This window comes from Eupeodes corollae, chromosome 3 (genome assembly GCF_945859685.1).
Source record: "Eupeodes corollae chromosome 3, idEupCoro1.1, whole genome shotgun sequence".
NCBI classification, from domain to species: Eukaryota; Metazoa; Arthropoda; class Insecta; order Diptera; family Syrphidae; genus Eupeodes; species Eupeodes corollae.
The window spans coordinates 21078038-21105517 of NC_079149.1; the positions used below are offsets into that span (position 1 = coordinate 21078038).

Below are 27480 nucleotides of genomic sequence, written 5' to 3' on the forward strand. Positions count from 1 at the left end.
ATCTGTTAAAAATTTTGGAAAAATCAAATTTATGGTTTTCTTACAAATAAATAAAAAATATAAAAATACAACAAAAAGTTGGTAAAAATATAAGACATTTTCTTTTCTTTAATTTTCTAATAAAAACATATTGTTTTTAAAATTTCTTAATTTATTTTTAGAAGAATCAAACATTTCGTAACAAGTCTCTACAAAAATTACTACGCTTAATTGGTGATTATATTCGGTTCTAAGATATGAACTACGAAATTATGTTTGTCTATGCAAAATGTTGTTGTTTAATGTATCGGTAGAATTAATAATTTTTTAGAAATGTTACTAAATTGATTGGTTTAGTATTTAAAATTTCAAGAACGAAATCAGAAATGAAAATATTGTTACTAACATTTGATTGATTTTTTTTAGACAAATTCAATTGACAATGTTTTGTTTTAAACACAAAAAGAACAAAAAAGTGGTAAGAAAGGGTTTTTGACTCAAACAAAAGTAGAGCAAAGAAATATAGACTTCAATTTTGTATACACACAAAATATTGTTTTTAAAATTTTATTGAAGCCTAAGAAAAAATTAGACGTTAATGAGTGAGAGTTATAAGAGTGGTTCGCATCCCAGTCTCTTTTTTAAAACTTTTATTTTTATCAAAATACCGTTCTATTTTTCCAAACAAATTACAAGCTGTCAAAAACTTTATTTTTCTATGCATATTTTGAAAATAGGTTTTGTTTGTAAACTATTCGACGTGAAAATATTTTTTTCCGAATTTTTAACCATCTGAGTTGATTTTCACTTGCAACATGGCAAGTATTACATTCTTACATAATTTCGAACTCAAGTTTAAATTAAACTTGACATTACAATAATAGAGAAGCCGAACAAATTTGGTCCAATGTCTGTCTGTACTCGCTACTACAGTCCAAATCATTGGGTTGATTAAGTTCGAACTTTAAAACTAAGGCTTTAAGCCGATTCAAATAAGGCTTTTCTTTCCGTTTTCTTATGACTCATAATACTGTAGTCCCCATACAAATTTGTTGGTCTCAATAATTTACTACTTTGATGATCAAAAATATTAGTATTTTTTTTTGAATTTTAAATATATCGATATCTCAAAAACGGGTCAATATTTGTTTACAAAAATCAAATATAAAATTGGTATTAATATATTCTAAATAACTACAAATCAAAAATAATTTTTAAACAAAAAAATTGAAAAACATAAAAATGAAAAAAAATATAAAATGTACAAAATAAATTTAAACAAAGTAAAAACCGCTCTAAACGATTTTCGACAAAAAAAAATACAATAAATTTAGTTATTTTTTTAGGAATCAAATAGTGTTCATATTTTTGAAGATCAACTTATTTTGCAGGCACTATTTAAAAAAAAAGAGGCTAAAATGCGACCAAAACTGATAAATTCCCATCCAGTCTGTCGATTTTTGAACATTTTCGTGTTGGGTTCAAAAAGTTGTTAGTTGAATTATTCTTACAAATTTTAAAATTACCAACAATATTTTTCATAAAAAGAAATAGTTAAGTTTGAAAATTTATTTTTGTGAAATCGATTTTTAGTCGAAAAGAAATTTTTACCAATTTTAGTAGCATTTCTTAAATTTTTACAAAATTGGAGGAATGAAATCTATTTGAGAGATATCAAGAACCGAAAATCGAAGTTTACCATACAATTTCTTGTAGATTTTATTTTTTATGAAAAAATGAACTGTTGAATTTTTGAAAACAAATAATGAACATCAAAAACAATATTTTCTGTGAAATAAAAAGTTTGGAGACAATATTTTTAATTTTTGAAAAGGTATTTGAGTCCAAAATAAATTTTTACCAAGTTTTAGTATTGTTTTTTTTTTTTAGGTTTTATTTTTTGTAAGAAAACTGTCGATTATATTTTTCTCAAAATTTTACTGAATGTTTTTTACATTATTTTTTAAAAGATGAAAGTATTCAAGTATTCATAAGCCAATATCTCAAAGTTTCGAAAAGATATTTGAGCCGAAAATCAATGTTTACCAACTTTTATTAATTTTTTTTGTTTAGGTTTTTATTTTTTGTAAAAAAAACTGTCAATTAAATTTTTCTTAAAATTGTTCAGAATGTTGAAAACAATATTTCTTATAAGCTAAAATTAGTTAGAAGCCATGATCTCAAATTTTTGAAAAGATATTTGAATCGAAATTCAATTTTTAACAACCTTTGTTTTAGGTTTTTATTTTTTGTAAAAAAACGTCCATTCGATTTTTCCTTATTTTTCGTTGCACATAATTGTTTTGGAAATAAAATCATTTTGTATTCGTAAAATTTTCGAGGTGACATTTTTTTCAGATTTTTGGTTTATAAAAAAACTGTAAATTGGATTTTTTTCGAAACAAATATTTATTTGGTATCTGGTATTTATTCAAGTCTCTAGCAACCAAAATTTTCACCTTTTTTTCAAACTGCTATGGTGAAAAAACCAGCCACGCAATTTTCTTGAGAGCCCTTTTTGCATCTTTCTGCCTTATTATCTGTATACCAAAATTTATTTGAAGTTGATATCTCTTCTGGTTCTTGAGCTATGGAGGACGAAAAAAACGTTGCGAACGTACGGATGTACGAACGTACGTACACACGCACGCACAGACATCTTTCTAAAAATCTTTTATTTCGACTCTATTGACCTTGAAACCTCGAGAAATGTAAAAGTTTTCAATTTGACAAATTGGACCGATTACAATAACTTCCTATGGGAAATTAAAAAAAAACTTTGGGAACTTAAGTCCAAATTTTTTATTGAAAGTTCTTCATTGAGTTTGAAAACTTCATTCAAATGAAAGATTCATAGAACTTTCTACAACTAATCAAAACTCCTTATACTTTAAATACATCATTAATTTTAACTGAAAGTGAATAATGTTAGCTATTTTTTATGATTTAATTGAAGTCAGTTTATAATTGTTCGCTTCCGCTTAATTTTATGAGAACTTCTAAGGAAGTTGTTAAATTTATTAATATCTAAGAAATAATGGAAAAAAATAATGTTTTCGTTTTTGTGACCTAATTACTTCATGATACTTAAACAAAAATGATTAAACACATGAAAACCTGATGTTTGTTCGCAAATTTTAAGCTTAACTGATTTGTTATAATTTTTATAATTTCCATGTATTTTATTGAATCGTTAAACTTATTCAAATAAAATAACCACCAGAAGAAGATAATTGAATACAAATTGCCCTGAGAATTATATATTTTTGGGTTTCAACAACGTCAGGATGCTTTTTTATAAGTGGACCAACAATTCAACATCACTGAAACAAAAGATATACAATTATTAAAATAAGTTTTTTGATACCACTATTTGACCAAAACTTCTTTTATTAATGTTATTAATATCAAAAGCAGCTTCACTAGAAAGAAAATAAATTCACTTTTTATCAGAATTGGTAACAACCTAAAAATTGGCATTTACGAATTTTCAATTTTTCTATATGACACTTTGTTAAACAACGTAATAAAAATTTTACACAAAATCAGGGAATCACAATTCTTTAACGTTTTGTAAAAACGATTTAAGTCAGAAAATGGTCACAGTGGCTCAATGAACTTAAGACGGTAATATCAAAACAAATATGAATTTGTGTGTTTTCTTGTCTGAAGAATAAATTAATACAATATTTAGAAGTTGTTCTAGACTCAAGACATCAAACGAAAGAAACAAAAACCTAAAATACAATTTTTTGAGTAAAATTTCCCTCTGTTTTTTGAAAGGATTTTTAAAAACAAGCAATAGAAAAATTAAGTATTTCAGTTAAAAAATATAATAAAAATTATTAAGTGAAAAAATCAAATGCATCATAAATGATCATATTTTTACAAATCTTTGATAAAAAATTAATAAGAAATATTAATTCTTTTATGTTTGTCATGTAAATTTTTCTTAAAGTAAATGAAGATATTTAATTCTTAAAGAAATTATGACTATATAAACTTATAAAACAATTTAAGTTAAAGTTTACAAAATTCGTTGCAATTAAATGTTTTTAGCCGAATATTTCGAAACTAAAATAAAGTACCAAAAACTCTGTTTACAAAATGAACATGTATCGAAAAAATTTAAAATTTAAAAATAAATAAATAAACCTTCAAACATTTATATGCTATTTAATTAATCAAAAAACTTGATTTATATTTTATGTTTTTCGGAAATCGATAAAGCGGTTTTAATTTTAATTAATTAAAAATAACATTTTTCAATTTAAGTTTAAAAATATTTTAAGTATTTAGTTGCTTTGTCTTGTCAATATGTGTTTTACATTAAATTTTTGAGAACAAATATTGACCCGTTTTTGAGATCTAAAATTTTGAAAACAAATGTACTAGTTTAAAAAATCTAAAAACTAAAATTTGACATAATCGGCCATCAAATATTATTGACACATTATTAAAATTGGTTCATTAGTTCTGAAAGAACCTAAAAACAACCTATTAGGGGTACCCTTCTGGAGAAATAAAAACATTTTTATTTATTTGAAGAAACCAAGTTAAATAAAAAAATGTAAGAGAAAATTTTATAAAAATCTATTTGTTTGTTTTTGAGAAAATTCGAATTTTCGATATTTGGCCAACAAATGTTATTTTTAGTTTTTAAAAATATAAAAAAAATTGTCTTAAATCCTAAATTTCCAAATTTGAAGCAACCAATAATTTGGAATGTAGGGGCTATGACATACAAACGGACGGAATCGGGTTACTCACTTTTTTCGACTTCTATGATGTCATGTTTGATTAAAATCTCAAGTTCGATATTTTTACGAATGGACTTAAATTTTTTGTGTTGAATATTTTATTCGTACGTCTGTACGTTTGCGACGTTGTTTTCGTCGTCCATAGCTCACTAACCAGTAAAGAAATCGACTTCAAATAAATAATAATAATGCAGAAAGATACAGAAACGGCTCACAACAAAATTGAGTAGGTGGTTTTTTACCATAGCAATTTGAAAAAAGGTGAACATTTTGGTTAACCCTAAATATCTTACGAACCAATAACGATAGAGACTTTAATTAAATTTTATGTTATACATTGTACCGCGATACTAAACAAATTTATTTTTGGAAAAAGATCCAATTAACGGGTTATTTATAAATCAAAAAAACTGAAAACAAGTATTTGTCACCTCTAAAGGTTTACGAATAAAACATGATTTTATCTCCAAAATAATTTTGTGCAACGAAAATAAACGTTCTTAACATCTGGTAAAATTTTGAGAAAAATCGAATTTACAGTTTACAAAAAAATAAAACCTTGAAAAAAAATAAACGAAAGTTGGTAAAAATTGATTTTCGACTTAAATATCTTTTCAAAACTTTGAGATATTAACATCAAACTAATTTTATTTAAAAAAAAAATATTATTTTCAACATTTAGCAAAACTTTGAGGATAATTGAATTAACAGTTTTCTTACAAAAACTTAAAACCTCAAATAAAATTAATAAAAGTTGGTAAAAATAGATTTTCGACTCAAATATCTTTTCAAAAATTAAAAATTATTGGCTTCAAATTAATTTTGTCCTATAAGAAATATTGTTTTCAACAATCGATAGAATTTTGAGAAAAATCAATTTGACAGTTTTTTTTTACAAAAAATAAAAACCTAAAATAAAATTAATAAAACTTGGTAAAAATTTACTTTCAACTCAAATATCTTTTGCAAAAATTAAAAATATAGGCTTCGAACTTATTTCATCTCACAGAAAATATTGTTTTCGACATTCAGTAATTTTTTTCATAAATAATAAAATCTAAAAAAATAGTACGCAAATTTCTTAAAAATTGATGTTCAGTTCTTAATATCTCCTTAACAATAGAAGGTATTGACTTCAAATTAATTTCATTCATCCAATTTGTATTTGTTTATATTAGAAATACAAATTTTTAAGAAATGCTAATAAAATTGGTAAAAATTGGTTTTCGACTTAAAATTAGGTTCACAAAAATAGATTTTGAAATCAAACTATTTCGTTATATGCAAAATATTGTCGGTCATTTTAAAAGTTTTATTTTTTAAGAAGAATAAAATTTTTTAAGAATAATTTAACTCATAACTTTTTTTAATAAAACACGAACACCAGCAAACTTTCAATCAAGACAAATCTACAGACGGGATGGGAAGTTATGAGTGTGGGTCACATCCCAGTCTCTTTTATTAAATTTAAATAATCACTTACAACTTCCCCATTTTCAACAACAAAATAACACAGTTCTTTAAAAAAAAGTGTCAAAACATTTCAAGCAATAATTAATCATAATTTACTTGATATACTTTCAGTAGTTACTCATAATGATTAATGTCAAATTAAGCATGAAAAGTCTCATAGCAATAATTATGCAGTAGTTAACCTATATCCGGAATAAGACTGTTCATCATTTAAATGTGAGTTAAAACAATTTCAAATACTGATTATGGGGTTCGCTAGAATTTGGCACAATAAAAGCTTCAGTATCGAACTCAAAGGTCAAGTCCGTAATTAGATTTGTTGAACACCACCGTCCACCGTCTCTAAGTCTTTATCAACACAAATTTAAAATAACATCAATCTAAGAACAAGATTTCCACAACTAAACTATATTCACCAATAATTTCCCAGGTGATTCATAAAAAAGCCTCTAAGCATCTTCAATTCCCAAATCATCTTCTTTTTCATTTTCTTGGGTCATTTACAATTTTTCTCACAAGTTCAAGTCACATATCTCAAGTTATAAGCTCTACAAAGCGTACAAATTTAATAATTTCTCAAAATGAGCCAATTTAATCATCTTCTATTTCTATTTCTTCATTTAACCAATTCTCATTATATGCTTGCTATAAGTTGTAAACCGGCATCAAATAATATAAACTTTCTTACCAAACCATCATCATCATCAACATTAAAGCCAAGTTCACATTCATTCAATGGTCTAATGGTAATAAATGGTAACACAAAACGAAGATAGAAAACGTGTACTCTATAAGTAGGTAGGTATAAAAATGCCATCGACCATATCGAACGTGCTTGACCTTAACTCTCTTTATTGGTCATGGTCATGATGAATCTTATTATACCACCAACTAGCCAACCAGCAAACCTAGAAGAAAAAGAAGATTGTAGACTTCTACATAAAAATCTACCCACAATGATATTGATGTTGGTGAAGATGAAGATGATGATGATGATGATGGTGATGATGATAATAATGATAATTTCATCTTGCATTTCAACCGATTCAATTGTGAATTGTGAATTCTTCATCATCTTTTTCCCCGGTTTAGTATCAGCCTCCTCCTGAGATTCTTCCTTTCTGTACCAATTTTTTCCTCTAAAGAATACCAATTGCCTTTGTGCCTCATCATGCTCATCTTTCGTCACATTACACTTGGATATGAATGACAACATAAAGATTCACAGCTTTGGCCAAAATAATAGGAACATTTCTTAATTTTGATTTTTTCAATAAGCTTCCAAAATTTTGACAAATATATTACTTTTAAAAATCAGAAATTTTGAAAAATTAACAAAATATTTACGATTAAAATTGGTTGAATCTTAGACTTGTTTTCTTAGAGAAATTCTAGAGGTACAATTGCCAAAAATTAAGTTTTGTGCATATTATTTTGGCCATAGCTGTATGGAGGTACTTATATTTTCAAAATGTGTATGGAGCTTAGTAGAGTTTGAGGTTCGAGTATGTAGGAGGAAATCCTATCATCATCATCATCATCTTGGAATCTTGGAAATGATATATAAAACATATCTATAGAACTTCTATGTATGATGATGAAGGTGATTCTCATGACAATTATTATTAGTGTCTTTCTTTCCTCTTCAGACTTTAGATCTATCGACACAATGGAAAATTTAATCAAAGATATTTCAGACATCTCTGATATTGGATATCGATGGGAATAGGAATTTGGAATGGGAAGAAAGTCTTGAGAAAGGGGACATTCATTCCATACACCCTCCTCTTATGGCATGACTACAATATTCTTCAAGAACGTGCATACTTTAAGCTTTAGTTTGGAATACGAGTACGAGAGAACGAACAAAGTACTTATCCACATTCCGTTGAATTGAAATTGAAAAAGATTCTTTTTTTTGTTTTTGTCTTGAAATATTTGCAGAAAGTTAAACCCTAAACTGTTTGCATAATGAAATCTGAAGATCTGTGATTTACTCAAGTGGATTTCCTCTTTCATTCTTAAACATAATGTAGACAAAGAATTTAGAATTTGACAAGACATAAGATCTATCTATCTATAAAGGCACACACAAGGAATTGAGTACTTCCGAGTGATGTGTGTAACAAACATACTTTAGGAAGTTATAAAGTCAAGAGTTTCTTTTTCGAAATGAAAACAAGGAGCGTATAAATGATGTATGTAGATACACTTGAGCTAAATTTAATTGATTGGGAAAAAGTTTTACTTGGCTAATATGAAATACGGAAAATAAACAATGTTTTGATTCTTGTTACAGCAATATACTTTAGGAATTGTGTATTTTGAAATGTTTTTTAATGGAATTATATTAAATCTTGGTAGCCGATACTCAAAACCCGACTTAGTTTGTGTGTAGCCACTCATTTAGGATCTAAATTTTATAATTTTCAAAGCATCAAAACAATATTTTTACCCATATTATCATATTTCTTTAAAGACAATAAAGTTTTCAAAACTTCGGTTTAAAATCAAATATTCTAAAAACTTGCATTGATTGAACTTTTTATTCGACATTTCATATATTTTTATTTTCTTCAATTAAAACATTAAATTTTAAATACTTTAAAGACAGTTTTTGTTTAAAATTGCAGTTTTTAGAAGCTTTTGTGTCATTCCATGGAATTTTCCAATAAGAAGTTTCATTGTTAAAAGCTGGATATTTGCTTTGACTTTTGAAGCTGTCATATTTTGACGAAAATGGGAAAAGTTTGGCAGTAGAATTCGAATAAAAGTTAACCTGTTGGGTGTAGTAAGTGATGTGAAGAATTGAAACCGTGTGTATCGGTCTTCACTATTCGGAAACGTTGCTGCTGCTGCAGCTTGTTTTGCTCTATAATTTTTAGTCAATCTTTGAAATTAGACCTTAAAGTAAAACTGTACGGTGTTTTGGATTAAGACACATGTAGGTCTTAAGAGTTTTAAATGTTCAGTTTACATAAGAATTTAAGCCAGTCTGTGGTATCTTCTCTGATTGTTCCTTGAAATTCTTCAAAATTATGAGGGGGTTTTCAGCACAAAATCAACTTCAATTCTGAATACCATTTTAGCCTAGGAAATCCTTTAAACAGAATGGAAAAAAAATAAATCAATATTCCAAAGGTAGTACAAATTTCTGATCATTTGTAAAAAACGTGACCTATACTACATAATCGTTGGTTCATTAGCTCGTATCCAATGGCACTGATCTTATAAGATCTATTGAAAAATCAAATTTTTTTGTAGCACAGTTTTGCTGAATTGATGAATCTCCTTTCACACTCGGACAATTGCTAGAGTACTTAAATATCTTGACATTTACAAATAAACTCGCCCGGAGACTATTACAGATATTGAAGAGGTGTTCTTCAACGCTGGCAAAATCATTGCGTAAGATTTTCAAACTGTCCTATTCTTCAGGCACAGGCGTCTTTCCTAATAGATGGAAAACAGTATCCAGCCCGCCCCTAAAAACGCCGTATCCTCCTCACCCTCTTACTATCTTCCAATTTCTCTTACGTCCTTTATTTCCAAGGTCATGGAGTGGATTATAAATTTTCAGCTAAGGAAACATTTAAAAGAACGGAAGCTTTTTAATGACCAGTAGTATGGTTTCGTTGCAATAGGTCCACTGGTGATCTCATGGTTCATCTCACCGAACAAGAGAGCAAATCTTTACATCGTTTTGGAGAAAGTATGGTTATTGCACTTGACATTTCAAAGGCATTTGATAGAGTTTGGCATCAAGCTCTCTTATCGAAAGTGCGTGCATTTGGTATTGATGAATCTCTCTTTTTAATTTTTTAGAAATTATCTTTCGGATCCTTCAATTTAAGTACTATTAGATGGGTTCTAATCTGATATCCATACAATAAACGCTGGCGTGCCACAGGGCTCCGTTTTGTCTCCGCCACTCTTCATTATTTTTTTATAAATGATCTTTTGGCTGAATGTTCTACCCCACTAAATTGTTTCGCTGAAAACAGATTTTCATATTCGTTTTTAGATTCTCATCTTTGTTCTTTGGATGTGGCCTTCCATCAACAGATTATAAAAAACTCATTAAATTCTGATCTTGACAGCATTATCCAATCAAGAATCAAACACTATATAGAATGTAATGCTTCGAAAACTCAATGCTGTCTACTGTGTCGCAAAAGCGTAACCCTTTTCCAATGCCACAATCTATGGATGGTACTTACATCAAGGAGACTAAACAGCTTTTAGTTCTAGGTATGTGCATCACAAACCACTTGTTGTTGACTGATCACATATTTGAAATCTCCAAAATTGATTCTGATTACTTCGGTTTTCTCCGACGATACAAAACGTTTTTTTTCTCCATTCTTATCTGGCTATAATTTATAAAGCCTATATTCGTCGGAAAACTCGAGTACAATTCTCATATCTTGTCAGGTGTTCCAATAACTCATTTGTTATTCTTGGAAAGAATTTAAAAGAGAGTTCTAAAAATGATAAGTGACTGTTGTCTCAATGAAACTTTTGTATCTTTTCAGCAACCTAGTAATGAAATAGCCAGTTGCATTCCTTAGCTCAAACAATTTACTTGTTATACCCGTACTTCTAAAAATTTTTATTAGTTAATTCTTAAGTCCAGCTTCTGTTAAGTATAGAGATTCTTTCTTTAGCCGCACTACACGAATGTGAAATACTGTATCAGGCTCAATATTTACCCCACATTAAAATGTTGGGATATTCAAAATTGATGAGCATCGGTTCCTCCTGTCTAATCCTGTCCTCCCTATCTAATTGGTCACACTGTGTTTATAATTATAAGGGTAAAATAAGACGGAATATAACTTCCACAATAAAAAGTTGATTAACTTAAAATGTTAAAAAAAAATAATAAGATTAAAAAAATACGTATACGCCCAAGTAAACAAATATGCTTTTGTCGTTTTAAGAGTTAATACACTATGTGTAACTTTTCATGACATAAACCTAAGATGATCGGTGTTAAAAAAGTAACATTTTGACAAACCTACTAATATATACATCTGATCATTGGAAATTTAGTGTCAAAGTTTAGTTTTTTAAGCTTTTATTGAAATCGATGAGTTGGTGAATTATATTCACTTACCATCTAGGTTCTTGTTATAAATAAAAGGCTTGGCACTGTCGGTGTTCATTACAACTTATCCCACTTTGAGGCTACTCAAATATATCCAACCTTAAACTCATAAAAGAAAATTAAAACATATCTGCCATCAAAACAAAACACCATCATGTTAATTTACATTACATTTAACAACTTTCTCATTTTTACTAGACATTAAGACCAAAGACCTCTCTTTTTAAGAACTCAATATATCCACAACGCCCTATAGGCTTTTCCAACGTTCATTCACTATGGACAGTCTTTAAAAACGTTTCAATGAAAAACAATAAGACAACAAAAAACACAACAACAACTGCCATAAAACCCCCAGCTGTGTTTAGGCACGGCGCAGCGGCCAGTGGCAACGGCGCATTCACAACTTATATACGATATTTTTACTCTAAGCTATATTTAAACTAAAAAACTACAAGGTAGTAAATATAAAAACTGCACACCTGCGCACAATTATTTACCTTTAAAAACGATAAAAAGATAATTTCACCTGTCCCGACATAAAAACCAAAAGAATCAACATACATAGCATGCATAATAATCTCACGTACTTACCTGAAACTGATCTCACTACGAGACGAAGACGATAAACGGCTCAAAAGCTATACCCAGCCATTTAAAGGCTATAACCAGCTTAAAGCCAAAAACCATAAGATAAGCCCATATATGTATGAATAACTACAATAATAAAAATAATAATAATAACGTGTGAGAGTGCTTGAGATTAGTTATGGCTCATATGAAACTTATAACTGCTTCTGGTCAAAAGCAAAACGGATGATGGCAACGCACTTAGTATTTCCACTTTCCACGGAATTATTTGCGCAATTAAACAGCTAAGAATGAAAAACTCTCAACGTCGTTCGCGTCGTCGTCGTAGATCGTCGTATAGTCGTCAAGTCATCCGGCTGATTTGTGGGTTACAATTTTTTAACATCACATAAAAAAACAACAACTAAAAAAGTAAGAAACACAAATTAAAAAATAAAAGAAACAAGCGGATAAGCTGCGCGCTGTGTCAGATCAGGGAGGGATTTGGAAAATGATTGTAAAAAGCCCAATTTTTTGTGCTCGGAAGGTAAAGTCAACTTAAGTGGTTTAAACTACTTATACTTTTTAAATGTTCTGTCTATAAACAATTTTTCCTTTTCTAACCTCGTTGATAAAACTTTTTAGAGAAGTACGTTATGATATTTTCAAAAATAGGTTAAGTTTAATATGTCGGATTTTGTAGAAGGTAAAACTACTTAAGGCGATGATTCATCTTATGTATCGATTTATTGTATTTATCATATAATAGGCAGAAATGATTATGGGAAAATATTTTAAGTCGTTTTTATGTTCTATATTAACCAAAAAATTAAAATGGCTTATGTCAAGTTAAGATATTTTACCACATTAGTTTTTCTGCATTACTTATATTGACACAAGATGTTTACCATATTTGGTAAATAAAAACAAGCATAACAATTAAAAACAATTATGAAAACCTGTAGAAGTTGCTTTGGTAAAACCACTTAAGTCAAAAAAGATATTACCAAATGCATTAAACATTCCACATATTAAAATATAAAGACTTAATAAATGAAAACGCTATTTTCATATCCTTCTTAATTTCAAAAAGATTACAAGTTAAAAATCCGCTTTCAGAAAAAAAACTGTAATAATTGACTTGATAGTTTTTACCTTTTGAACAAACACTATTATAGTCTTCGTAATTGTATTCCAGTTTTTAAGTCGTTGGTTTTACTAACGCTGTTATTTATATTTGAGCGGTTAATTCAGAGTTGAAAGCTTTGATCCTCGGATTAAGATTTTAACCCACTGGCACTGATTTAAAAGCGATTTAACTTCTAAAGGTTGAAATAGTGATACACTTTCCGAAGACTTAATGATTTTTTACCAAAAAGTTGAAGTCAAATTAAACTTAACAGTTCTGGAAAATCAAATCAGGTTTATTCACAAAAATTTCAATTCACTTTACAGAGGATTAAATTCTTAAAGTTTCAAGCCGTGTTAACCTACCAAAGTTGATACATCTTCAAATTAAAAGGATTTGAACGACTTTGGGAACGGTGAACTTAAATTGCAGAAGAATGAAGCAGGATTAGTTGAAATTTCAAATTTCTGATCCTGACTTCAACCAAACATAAATTGAACTCAGCCTAAATTTTTGAATTCCGTTGTGATATGTCAAAAAGGTTTATTAGTTGATCCTGAGTTAAGTCAACAAATAATAGAGATTTAGTCCCTGGCTTTAGTTTAAAACCCCCTGGGCGCTGACTGTAATTCTTATTCAGAGATATTTAATTAAAGTTCAGAGTTAACATTTAAAGAAAAAGTCAAACCTGGTTAAGGTTGACAGACGTATGGAAACGGCGTTTGAAATTTCTTACAAATACAATATAAATCGGAAGTAAAAACTAACGGTTTCAAATCGCATAGTCAGTTGACAATACCAAAACGTGCTACACAAAACTTCGCACGTAACAAAGACGTTATTAGTGTTGTTAGAATGAACTATTGTTTAAGTCATTATCTTTTAAAAAGAGGTGTGCATACGCATTCAATTGCTCCGAACGCTAGAAAAACAATAAATTCACAATCGCACTTTTAAAACCTGATTCCCTTTTTAGGCCCAAAGAAGACGCGTGTCGTCGCGCTGAATGCTGCGGACTAACCTGAATCGCTTCACGGACTCTCTCAATGTTTTCAGCCGTACGGACCGTTCTCGGCGGGCCCGGACGCTTCTTATCGGTTGCCTTGGCGGATTCACGAACATTTTGAACAGATCTGTTGACAGTTTTCCATGAAGGCACGCGTTTATGACGAAGAACTTTGAACTGACATACGTCTTTATCGCTATAACTATCCATGACGACTGATAACAAATGAAGACAAATTTGTCTGGCCTGTGCTTCAACTGGATCGCGCATTCGACACCATAGCATTGTTACCACCGGAGCGAGACAAGAATGAAATATGGGCATCTTTGTATGGTCACCCGTTATTATAACACTTCAAATGACAGCTGAGGTTGATAGATGCTAAATGTCAGTGCTGCAAACTTAAAACCACAAAATAAAATGTCTTAATTTTAGTAAGTTAAAGACAAATCGATCCATCGATCCACTTCAAATGACAGCTGAGTTTGACAGATGCTAGATTCTAGAGCTGCCAACTTTAAACCAAAATATACTGTCTTAATTTTAGTAAGTTATTGGCAAATCGATCCATTGTGGTAAATGTGAAGCTTTCAACAAATATTATGGCACTTCAAATAGCAGCTGAGTTTGACAGACCCAAGTTTCAGTGCTGCCAACCTCAAACGACAAAATAAACTATCTTAAGTTTAGTAAAAGTGGACAAAATATCATATGTCAAGTTGAATTTCTAATTAAGATGCACCAAAATTAGTTGATTGAACTTTTAAACCATTTGTTTCGTTGGGTTTTCAACCGATCTTAAGAAATATGAGTTTGGGATTTGTAAACTTCCTCTAAACCATTGACAAGTTCACAATTTTAAAAATTCTATCATTTTAAACTTTTTTGTATAAAATACAGCCCCGTTAATGTGTACCACTCATTCATTGGCAATTAGTTGGGATATCCCCTGCAAATTGACGACTACTACGAAGAGCTCAAAACTAAAAGATAGAGACCTCGTTCATTTTGCATTGCATCTAAAACCATTCTACAAGATCCAATCCATTGTGGTGCCGGTGGTGCTCATACCGTACCAGAGTACTGTGGCTATGGTGGTTAAAAAGTGGGGTCATATATAGACTTATAGTTAAGAAGCCAAGCAGTAGCAGACGATATCGCGCCAATTCACCAAGATGCCAACAAAATATCTCTCTCTCTTTCATAGTCTTAGTCTCCGTTAAAGTATCTATCAGTTAAGTTAGTTAGTTAAAAAGTTGAAGTCTGCTCGCGCATATATTTACAATTGCACTCATCAGTTTCACTTGTAAAGTTCCTGAGCTGATGTGCAGTGTGCAGTTTGCAGTGTGAGCTAAACTGCGCAAGCTAAAAAGTGTTAACGACTTTGCATACCTATAGTATACGTTTATTTAGGTACAAAAGATATTTTTATAGATATTTATATTAAAAACAAGTGAAACTTTGACGGACAGACAAGACGGCCGAATGTACGAAGCGAAACGGCCTAAAAGAATCCACAACGTAGACGTTAAGTGAATTTGAATTTGTTTGCTTATTAATTTTTGTTTACATTTTGCTTTTTGGCATACCAAAGTGATTAAGGCAAAGACTGTTGTGTCGTCGTTGTTTGGTTAAGCCTGTCGGTCTTTACATTGTCGTATAGTTAGCCCGTCGTTGTAGTTGGTCCGTCGTCGGCGTGTCGTGTCGACTTGTAGATGTAGACTTTTTCGTATATATCTTTCTTAAGACTAACTTGTTGCGGAGATATAGTGGCGCGAATCTTAATTGTGTGTTTTTTGTTTCTATTAGATACACCCATTGGTGTCTTCAATTTAGTTAAGATCGATAGCTGTTGTTGATCAGTTTATTATTAAATCCGCACATCCTCATCGTCTTCGTCGTAGTCGTCTTCGTAGAAGTCAAGTGTGAATTTTATGTAATTCAGTTACAAATTGCTCATGAGATAAAAATAAATCTAAGCTAAGTGAAAGTGATAAAAGTGTCAATAACTTTTCTTTTTCACACTACTTCAAGAAACCATAAACAATAACAACAACGACAATATACAGATAAATTTTGAAACCTGGAAGAAAATCAATAAACCTCTCAAATAACATAATGAATGGTAAAATTATAGGTATCTATAGTCAAGTGTATCTTTTACAAATTTGTTTTTAGTTTTTTTTTTTGGTATAATATTTCGAAGCAAGTGACGTTTATTGATTAGGTCTTGATGTGGTTTAAGATTTGTGGTTACTGTTTGTGGTTATTTATTATTTTTTCAGTTTTTATGGAAGTCAAAGACATAATTATTTTGAGTACACAATAGTTTGAGATGTTGAGTTGTAAATTTTTCATTGGGATTTTGAAAATAATCTTCAATGATGCTGGAAAACTTTGAAGTTTTATAATTTAGTTTACGAACCTAATGATTACACTTTATGAAACATTTTTAAGTTGAAGAAAGCCAGAGATATTCGTTTAGTGGACACATAGAGTAGTCTTTAAAAACTTTTTCTGTAACATCATTTTTTGTGATATTTTTCTCTTTAACAGAATTTTGAAATTTAAAAAACCTGAAAGTTTCATCGATACCAACAATAATATTTAAATACAAAGTTCTTTTCATTATTTTTGTAAAAATAGAAATTATGTTTTGAAATTTCTGATCCAAACTTTTAGTGCTAAAAATTGAATTCTTTCTTTTAACTACGAACTGTAACTTAAAAATGTTGACCATTTTAGTTTTAAATTTTAGGAGTTTCAATAAGTGTATCGTTAAACTTTTAGCATTGTCATAATTTCACATGTCAAATGTGAGAACTCTTATCATTAAACTGTATAGAATTCTTGAACAGTTCGATACCTGACAAGTGTCATCACACTTTCTTGGGCCTTCAAACTCAAGGTGAACTGGCGACATACTTGGCAAACTGTGTGGCAAGTTTTACATTCTTAAAAAGCTTCGAACTCGAACTTTTAATTTAGGTAGATAAGTCGAAAAAAGTGGGTCCTCCTATTCCATCCGTCTGTATGACTGTCATCGCCCCTACAGCCCAAACCATTGGGTCGATTGAGTTCAAACTTGGGCATTATGGCTGAAACACAAACACGATTCAGCTTCGGTTTCGTCTGCGTTACGTTGGGCCTGCTTCAAGGTTGCTTTGAATTAAACTTCTACTATGACATTTCTAAAATTACAGTTCTGTCATTAGCAGCTATTATTTTTTCTCAAAATAAAAAAATATAAGTGACGAAATAAAAAAAATTTAATTAATAGTGGAAGTAGCTTACATAGCTTAGAATAACCAATGGGAATCCCTTTAAAAGCAAATGTATTTTGTTTGTTGACTTTTGAACAGCTGTTGAGCTGTTGTACGAGGTGGCAAATGGAATCAAACACTTCAAATAGTCTAATTTTAATCGAGGATATTCTAATTTCCTTTTTAACCAAAAGGTATAAAAATCGAATGACTTAAATACCACTTGCAGCATTCCATTGGCAGATAGATATAGCAGGCTTTCCTTGAGCTTGATTGCCACCAATTTTGCCTCATTTACAGCTGCATAAAAAACTTCTTCCATTGAGAAGTAATAACACATAACTTCTTTCAACTTTTCTAACACCATTTTCATACCAGGTATAAATTCCTTGATATTTATCTCACATCCGACTTCTTCAACAAAAGATTGTGTCGAGGAAAATGAATTTAAGTGGTTTTGGTTAAGAGGCAATGATCTAAATTCAATTTTGTTTGTAAAGTCATGGATTTTGTCTTTAGCAGTGATACAATTTTCATCACTCGCTTGAAGACTTTTATTCAAGACATACAAGCAAAAAAGTTCGAGATGTCAAAGTTAAAATGTATGAAAGAAAAGCTCTTAAGACTCTTGCCATATTATTTTAACCAAACAAAATTCGAGTTATCGAAGTTCGAGCTATCGAAGTTCGACGGTACGGCAAAAAAAAAGCAATTGAGGGTCGCGAGATATTTCTTCGTGCTAAAGGGTCCGTTTTATGTAAAAGTTTGAAAAACACTGGTCTAAATAATATCTGATGATCAAAAATTTCAACATTTTTGTTTTGGGTTTAAAAGAAAAATGTAATTTTTGTTTTTCAAAATTCGATATCTCGAAATAGTGTCAACAATTTTTAAACGAAAATCAAATGTAAAATATTTTATAAATATATCCTAAATAACGCTCTAACGGTTTTCAAAAAAATATGTCAAATATTATTTTATTTTCGTCCTCTAACAATTTAAAAAAAGATGTTTTCTTAACTTTAGACTCACATAAGTACTTTGATCCGAATTTTAGTTTTTGCAAGAAATGTATGACCACATGTTGAATACCTCAACATTACTGTAGGTTGTTTTAGTTTTAAAAAATATTTTGGAGAAATATACTTTCTTAGCTTTATTTGAAAACTAAATTATAGAATTCCCATAACTCATTTGATTTAAAACAAATAAAAAATCTTTAGTAGTTGTTTCTTAAGCGGGCTCTAAATCTTAATATTTTGACGAAAATTAAAAAAAAACTTATGTTTTTCGAAAAAAAAACTTCAGTTTTTTAAAGTTTCTTATGAACGGGCCATATATAACGATTTTCGCTTACCCAAGGAGTCTAGAAGAAGTTTTTATAGACATTTCGCCGCAGTGGATTATTTTGTCACTCCTAATTTTATAGACCTAGTTGATGATTTTTACTTTAAGTATTTGAATCTTTACAGAACATTGGTTTTCATGGTAACAATTAAATCACAGCTCCAAGTCGTCCTAATGATATTACTAATACGACTGATAATACGATTTTAGAGATGACTTAAACAATCTATGACATGTTAACATGGCTCTGTACTTTCACCGTTGAACATATTTTCGAAGAAGATGATCGAACAATTCCAGTACTTCACAATCCATACTAAACTAAACTGTCAATCTCGATGGAGGAATGGGCTTTTTGACAATAACGTGCCGGTTTTTTTAAAAAGTTATTCAATTCCAGCTAATCTAAGCTTGAATTTCCAAACCGATAACGAAGTGGAAGATCATTACCATCAACTGGGCCTTGCTAGAGTATGAAATTTTGACATCGATAGCAAGTTCATGTTCGAGGATTGAATCTCAGACTCGAGACTACATTAATCACTTATTTGTCTGTCCAGAAGCATGCTAAGCTTAAGAACTGTGGTAATGCTTCCTTAATTTTGAAAAAAAAAATTATTTTCAAAAAAAACTAAATGTTTGAGTTACGTGTTGTCCAAACTTAAAGTGACTCATTTCGTGAGATACTGACTGTCTGTTTAGATATCGAGCTGTTGTTAGTCTATAGATACAACTTATAGGCAATCTAGAAAACCCAAAAGCCTCTAAGTTAGTTTTCATTGAAAAATAATGTCAAATCAGCAATGTATTCAATTAATGCTGTCAATGTTAACCTCCTTAAAATAAGTTAGAAATGCCGCCATTCATGGATAAATGGCAATGGTAGTAAATAAATTTAACTTAGTCTGACGAAGGACTGATGATATTTGTATTTTCGAAGCATTAAATTCCTAAAGTTTCCTTGACACCTCTTTGTATAATCAGATTATCAGATATTCGCATGTAAAACACCTTGCACCAACTTTAAGTTTCCGTTCCTTGAATATATTAAATTATAACCCAAATTAAATTTGACAACAATATTTTCCTAAACTATAAGGAAGCAACTTAATCATATTTCTTAGTAATTTATTAATTAATTATTATTATTACACCACTATATTCCCTATACACACTCTCGGTGCTACCTTGGAGATGAAATTATGTAAGAATTTTACTCTCATGATAATTTTTCATAATGCCGCAGTACCTTTAGTTGTCTTGTTGTTGTTTTGTATCTTATAGATACACACGAGTATCTAATGAATTATTTAAATTTACAACAAGTGCAAACAGTTTCTAGGGCAGTTGGTTATAATTAAAAATTCAAATAAGAATCAACAAACAAATAGAAAAATTCATGCGGCATGTGCTACTATACTGTTGCATGATGCATGCTGCATACAACTTATATGCAGATAGCACTCCTAGATAGTTTTGTTGAATTCAATTTGAATTCTATTTGTGTGATGATGCTGTATATGACTTCCAGTTCAGTTTATATTAATAAAATAATAATTATTTGATTGTTTTACGTTCAATTATACAGACTCGTACAGTAGACTATTTGAATTTTCAATCATAATGAAATAACTTAGAAATATGCAAATAGAGTTTTTAAAGGGAACAAACAAAAAAAAAACACAAAGAATCTGAAGTGAGTTTTGTAAATTAAAATTTTGCATTAAGCTATTGAAAGTTTATTAAGTTTTCAAACAAGTTGCACATTTCTTAAAGACTTATTTCAATTGTATGCGTCTTGATTAATAGTTTACCATTATAGAATTAACTAATTGATTTAAAAATACGTCTTATTAGATTGAAATAATTAAACATTATTATAAATGCAAATATATGAAATTAATGTTGATTAAAATAGAGAGAAACTGCAAGTTATAAGCTTGGGATTATATGAAAGCAAATCTATAGTTGTGTAATGAATGAATAAAAAGTTGATGTTGACTCAAACGAAGAAATTTTAAGTAATTACAATTCTTTAAAAATATATAAAAATTAGTCACCTAATTATAGAATTAAAAGTACATTTTGCTTAATTCTATTTTAATGACTGAATGGTCAGCCCGTTATACCGATACAATCTTTAATGTATTGTTAAGTAGTGGACATTAAATAAGACGTAATTAAACTAGATAAGTTAATCATCTGCTTTTACATTTTCAGGTTTTTTATGTTTTTTTTAATTTAATAAGTTTTCAGAGTAGGAACTTGAATAAATAAAAAAGTATTTAGAGATTTGCGAGAGAACAAAGTTTCACGCAAAATATGTACTAATAAAAACTAAATTATACACAATTTTGTTTTTAACATTTTTGTTAGATTAAAAAAATCAAAGAATAGTTTTGTTTACAAGATCCGAACATCAATTTTTGCTAAATATGTGTACAATTTTTTGTAGATTTCATATTTTTATGAAAAAACAGACTGTTGGACTTTTATAAAGAACAACTACTGAATATCGAACACAATATTATCTGTGAAGTAAAAAAAAGTTTGAAGACAATATTTTTTAAATTTTGAAAAGATATTTGAGTCAAAAGTAAATTTTGACCAAGTTTTAGTATTGTTTTTTTTTTTGTTAGGTTTTTATTTTTTGTAACAAACTGTCAATTCGATTTTTATCAAAATTTGTCCGAATGGTTAAAACAATAATTCTTATAAGTCAAAATTAGTTGGAAGCCATAAGCTCAAATGCAACGTTATTCTCCGTTGCACAAAATTGTTTTGGAAATGAAATCATTTTGTATTCGTACAACGTTCGAGGTGAACATTTTTTTTCTTTTATTTTATGTATAAAAATTTATAAAAAACCGTTAATTGGATTTTTTTCAAAAAATATACTTTTTTGGTATCACGTTACAATATGTTATATAAAATTTAACTAAGATATTTAGGGTTAACCAAAATGTTCTACTTTTTGTAAACTGCTATGGTAAAAAAAACCAAAGACGCAACTTTCTCGGAAGCGTCGTGAACATACGGACCCAAGCACATACAGACATCTTTCTAAAAATCTTTATTTTCGACTCTAGGGACCTTAAAACGTCGAGAAATGTCAAAATTTTCAATTTGACAAATCGGACCCATTGCAATAACTTCCTTTGGGAAGTTAATAACCAGGTTAAAATTTTAAAGGACACTAATAAAGAGTTATCAATGCCTGTCGCATCCCAGCTAATAATGTTAAATATTTCTTCTTTTAGTACACTGTGACGCATGTGGGATATTTTCTTGAAATTTTGTATCAGTGTTTCGTTTTTAAACTTTTTAGTCATATTTTGTGAATAACAAAGTATTGCATTTCAGTACCTTGTATCTTTTATGAAAAGGGATAGTATGTGTTACTTTAATATTGCTTTATTTTTATTTCATCTGTCTTACAAAAATATAAAAGAAACGCTAAACCATTTAAAACCAGATATGATAGAAAAGTTTTAAGCAAAATTTGAATTCAGGACAGCTTAATCCTTCAAAAAAGTATTGTTTTGTTTGTGTTATAAAAAAAACGTATGTTTTTCAAAAAATGTAAAATGTTTGAAATAATATTTTTTGTAACAAAAGCTTTTTTATTAATATATTTGCTTCCGTTTTATGAAAATATATTCATGGGCGTGATGCCATTTGTTGGTACAAAAACATTATTCGTCCAAAATTTTAATATAACTCGCATTTTAGAGGCTAAAATAAGCTTAAATATTTTGGATAGGATCCAAAAATGTTTTATACCTTTCGTTCTTCTACCTTTATTTTTACAAACAGTGTTATGTCGAATTAGCCACTTGCTTTCCCCCCTTCAAAAGAAATCAACCGTAATACTCACACTTCCAGGAATGTTCATCAGCTTAAAATTGATTTCAATTTCGTACAATTCAATTTAGTCAAGTATAGACATTCTTTTTTTAGCCGCACATCTAGAATGTAGAATGCTTTACTTTAAACTTTAAACGTGTTAGGATTAATTATAACCCCTTAAGTGCCCGTTAGCTATACAAATATGGAATAAACCAAGTTACTGTTAAGTTGTATACTTGGTGGAAAGGTGGAAGTACCGCCTTTACTGACGATTACGTTCATGAACTGTGTAAATAATAATGTAAAGATCAGATGAGTACTGCAGTTATGGACGGAAGTGCAAATTTTGCTCCTGTACCCAAGCTTTTATAGGCACGTTTTCATATTGGTAGGCTTAGTTTATCAGTCAAAAAATGTTAGATTATTTGGTAACATTTTTTTCCAAGATTTCCTTATACCCAGCTGTAGTAATTTTTGATGTAACGACATCAACCTTAACTGTTTCATAATAACTGACAGCTTTCAATATAAGAACACCACCTTCACAATTGTAATGAGACTTTAACAACTTTTTATTTGAACATAAAAGGTTCACCCATCAGAGCCACTAAAGTTTCTTTTTCAAGATTATTTGTGTTTAGAAAAACTTTGAAACATACACTTCCGTTGTTCGTCATGTAGCGGGTTTTTCTTTAGATTAATTCAGTTAAGAGGGCGTGAGTTTAAGTTACTCCTAAAAATCTTAAGAGACTTGTGTTTACGTCAGTTTTTTGTCGGATGCTGCACGCCCAGTTTTAAAACACTGTTAAGGCATTGAGATCTAACTATTTTTCTTAAAATTTTAGATCAGAAATTGAATTTCATTTAAAACACTAAAATTTAAATTATCCAGTACTTAAAAACTCTCATAAGCAACAATTAAATTTTCGTTGTACCCATTCAGCTGGCTCAAAAAAAAACTTCTTCTTTATGTATTTTATTATTCTTTATGTATACATAACGCAGTTTTATTCAAATATTTTTTTCTAAACATTTTAAGGAAGTTTTTTTATCGAGAGATGTCAGAAAAACCCTCAATATTTAGAAAAAGATGTACAAAGTTTTTTAGAAAATGTTCGTACGTATTCAGTTAAAGTGAAGATTCAAAAAACCAATATGCAAGCATATTTCATAGGTTTTTGATTTTTATATACGAAAACCTATTTTTAAATCTTATAAAATATTAACAACAATATTTATGTGGGATGAAACAACTTTGAAGTCAGTGTATTTATTTTTTCTCAAAATACTGTTGCATTAGTTAAAATTAACTTAATGTTAACAACAATATTTTGTATTGATTCCAATACATTTTTCTGTTCCCTAGATATTTTAGTCGAAACCCAATTTTGAATAATTTGGTCCAGAATGAAATAATTTTGAAACAAGAAAAATGCAGAAAAGCATCTCCAAAAAATTGAGTGGGTGGTTTTTTACCAGAGTAATTTAAAAAAAGGTGAAAATATTAGTTAAATCAATGTCTATTATCTCTTAAATAATTTTGTGAACCGAAGAATAACGTTTTTGACAACTGGTAAGATTTTGAGAAAAATCGTATCAACAGTTTTTTACAAAAAATAAAAACCTAAAAAAAATACTACTAAAAATTGGTAAAACATTAATTTCTATTCAAACATCTTTACACAAACTAAAAATATTGGCTTCAAACTAATTTTATCTCAGAGAAAATATTGTTTTCAACATTCAGTAAATTTTGTATAAAGGTCCAACAGTCCGTTTTTCCAAAAAAAAAAAAACACATCTACAAAAAATAGTTCGCAATTTGGTAAAAATGGATGTTGGTTCTCGATGTCTGGTAAACAATAGAAGATATTAACCATGTTTTTTGGCAGTATAGTGAAAAATTCCCAAGAAAACCCATCGGCATTAGCCAAATGTTTGTATTTAAAAATTGGTACAACTAAAAGACGACCTGCCATAATAATAATAAAAAAAAAAAACAAATAGAAGAAAGTTTTGTGGAAATCAAAAGATAAAATCAATTTCAACAAAAAAAACTAACTAAAATTATTAAAATGGACAATTTTCAAGAAGAAATGGTAAGAAAACATCTGGAAATTGAGATTCTTTAAAAAAAAAAAACGAGAAAAATCTCCTTAACAAAAATACATTTTGAAATCATACTATTTAATTATATCCAAAATAATGGTTATTTTAAATGTTTAAGAATAATTCAACTGACACGAAAACCTACACATTTTTAAGCAAGACAGATGGGATGGGATATGTTTTCATGATATCAAACGTTATTATTCAATGTATAAAATGTACACGTACATATATTTCTCTAAAAGCTATTGATTTACATTTAAGGGACCTTGAAACTTAGAGAAACCTTAAGCAATTTTCAATTCGGCAGATCAAACCGATTAAAGTAACTCCCTATAGAATTTGCTTATTAATGTATCAGCTGGCAGAAGAATTATTGCTCCTTCTCTATTTCATCTAAGAATAATTTCTTTAACATCAAAAACTTTACTTCTGCAAATTATTTATACTTTGTCTTCTTTCCACAAAATTGCCACCATCAAAATAATGTTTCCACAATCATCATTATTTCTGATAAATAGGAACAATTTATAAAACAAATTCTCATGATTGCTACCAAATCGACAAAACATGCAAATATTCTACAAAAGTGTGTCTTATGATAAATTAAAGTCAGATTAACCTTTGTTCATCTCTGGATCTGATCTGATCAACTACATCTAAGTTTATTCTACCATCAACAATAAAACCGAATAAAGTTATGCAATTCAAGTTTACATATACGATTTCATACAAAACTCCTACCTCTCCGAGGACGAGTTGTGTGTAATCTTTGTTAATCCTCTCGAGAATCCCATATATTTCATCAAGCCCTATAGACTTTTGTTATTGTTTCGTTTAATTTTTATTTTTATTTTGTGAGCCAACAAAATAATTGTGTGCAGAAAAGCTTATGATACAAAAAAAAAATTGGTAATCTTTTACGAAGATAAAAACCACCTACCTTTATGTGCAGACAGGTATAGAAAAATATCGAAAGGTACCTACCTAGTGTACAGCACCTCTATCGAACTATTGGAAATTCCACTTTCAATGCATGCGAACAAAATATAAATATCTCGAGTACGTTGGTGGTGAAATTTTTGTTTTTTGAAATTTTAACGAAATATCGCCAGAGACCGATACCTATCGATTTTCATTTTCACTAAAATTCTTGCATCGGAGGTTTTTATTTTACCAAGGGTGTTTTTATTTTTTGTTTTCATTGGGGTAGGTGGGTAAAGTGTATGGAGAAAAAATGAAAAAAACAAAAGGGTCAAAAAGCCTAACCCCTTGGTAGTTGTTGGTTGGTTGGCGGAAACTAAATGTTAGCAAAGCTATTTGTTTCCCATTTTAATTTTTCGCCATGTAAATTTCGACGTATAGATGAAATGCGAGTTTAATTTAGGGCAACGCGGGATTTATACTTTTTTAACTTGCGATATATAACTAAAGAAAAAGTATATAAAGGGGATTTATAGTTTGGACACAAATAAAACGTAAATTTTAAACAGAATACAACATTTTTCACGTATTTTAAAGTGAAAAATGGCTCCCAAAAGAGAAATTATATCTTCGGACATTAATTTGAAAAAAAAAAAACATAATTTCGTGTAAGTTACCTTGAAAAGTCAGGGTGTTTTTGTCACCCACATAATGTCAAGGAACAGTGAGAGAGAGGGTTGGAAAAGAAGTTTCGGTGAACTGATTATATTATTTTCATGATTTCTAAAGACAGAGTACGATTAATTAGTATTTTACATTCGCGTAGTGCCACAAAAGAACTATTCTCTGTTCATGATGTGGAACTGGAAGATCTGGAGGGCATTTTTTAACAGATAATTTTAAGGTAATAAAAAGGCGAAATTCTATAATAGAAGGTTTTTAGGTACAATCAGACAAAACATTCCCTCTAATCTTCCAGATTCTTAAAATTGTAGGTCCCCTCCATTCCTGACAACATTATTCACTCACAGGAGAGAGAGTTGTAAGTTACTAGGACTGTTGCGCCACCTAATTTATTTATTATTTATTGATCTTTGCGGTGAATCTCCATCTTCCATTTTGGGCTCTTCGCCAACAACCCAAACCCCAATAAATGATTTGTTCGCAGAAAACTGTTCATTTTGGGGTTTTCAATAAGAGCGATACAAAAGTTTTTTTTTTAAATAAAACAATATCGGTTTTGGATATCAATGAAATTCTTTATTATTATGGAGTACGCTTATAGAAGTCCAGAAGCTGAACCCAATTTTAGACGGTTTTCAAGCATAAATCGGCCGATAATGCTGCAATTTTACGTTTGGTATTCGTACGAAGTTCATCAATAGTCGCTGGCTTGTTGGCATAGACCATAGACTTGACGTAGCTTCGCAGGAAATAGTCTCACGGTGTCAAATAGCACGACCGAGGTGGCCAAGCGACTGTACCTTTTCGTGAGAAAACACGTTCTCCAAACTTGGTTTCCAATAAATTAATTGTTACATTCGCAGTGTGGCTTGTGGCAATAAATAAAAAATAAATTAATTGTTACATTCGCAGTGTGGCTTGTGGCGCCGACGCCGTCTTCCAAGTCCATATCATCTAAAAATATTCGGCTATCATTCAACGGTAGCGATCCCCATATTGCTGCCTGATCAATACGGCATTTTGTGTTTATTGACGAAGCCATTTAGCTAGAAATGAAACTCATCGCTGAAGATGATTTTTTGCTGAAAATTCGAATTATTTTTAAGTTGTTGCTGACCTCAATTCACGAACATACGACGTTTCTGGCGGTCAAGCGGTTTCAGTTCTTGCGTCAATTTAAGTTTGTAAGGATTTAGGCCCAGGTCTTTTTGCAAAATTCGACACAACAACGTCACATAGATGCCCAACGCTTGAGAACGACGTGTGAGAGACACATT

General features: G+C 29.8%; 1 protein-coding gene across 19 annotated transcripts in view; it reads left to right on the forward strand.

Annotated features, from left to right (window-relative positions):
- LOC129952848 (sorbin and SH3 domain-containing protein 1) overlaps positions 1-27480 on the forward strand; it is a 360372-nt gene that overhangs the window by 291089 nt on the left and 41803 nt on the right. The window contains exon 1 of one of the 19 annotated variants that reach the window (XM_056065722.1): positions 15584-16164. The exons of 17 other annotated variants lie outside the window; for them this stretch is intronic. In XM_056065722.1, the coding sequence (XP_055921697.1) occupies positions 16146-16164 (19 nt within the window). In that variant the 5' untranslated portion in view covers positions 15584-16145. Of the gene's footprint in view, positions 1-15583; positions 16165-27480 lie in introns of those variants that run through there. One more of the 19 variants, XM_056065723.1, reaches the window with a different exon arrangement.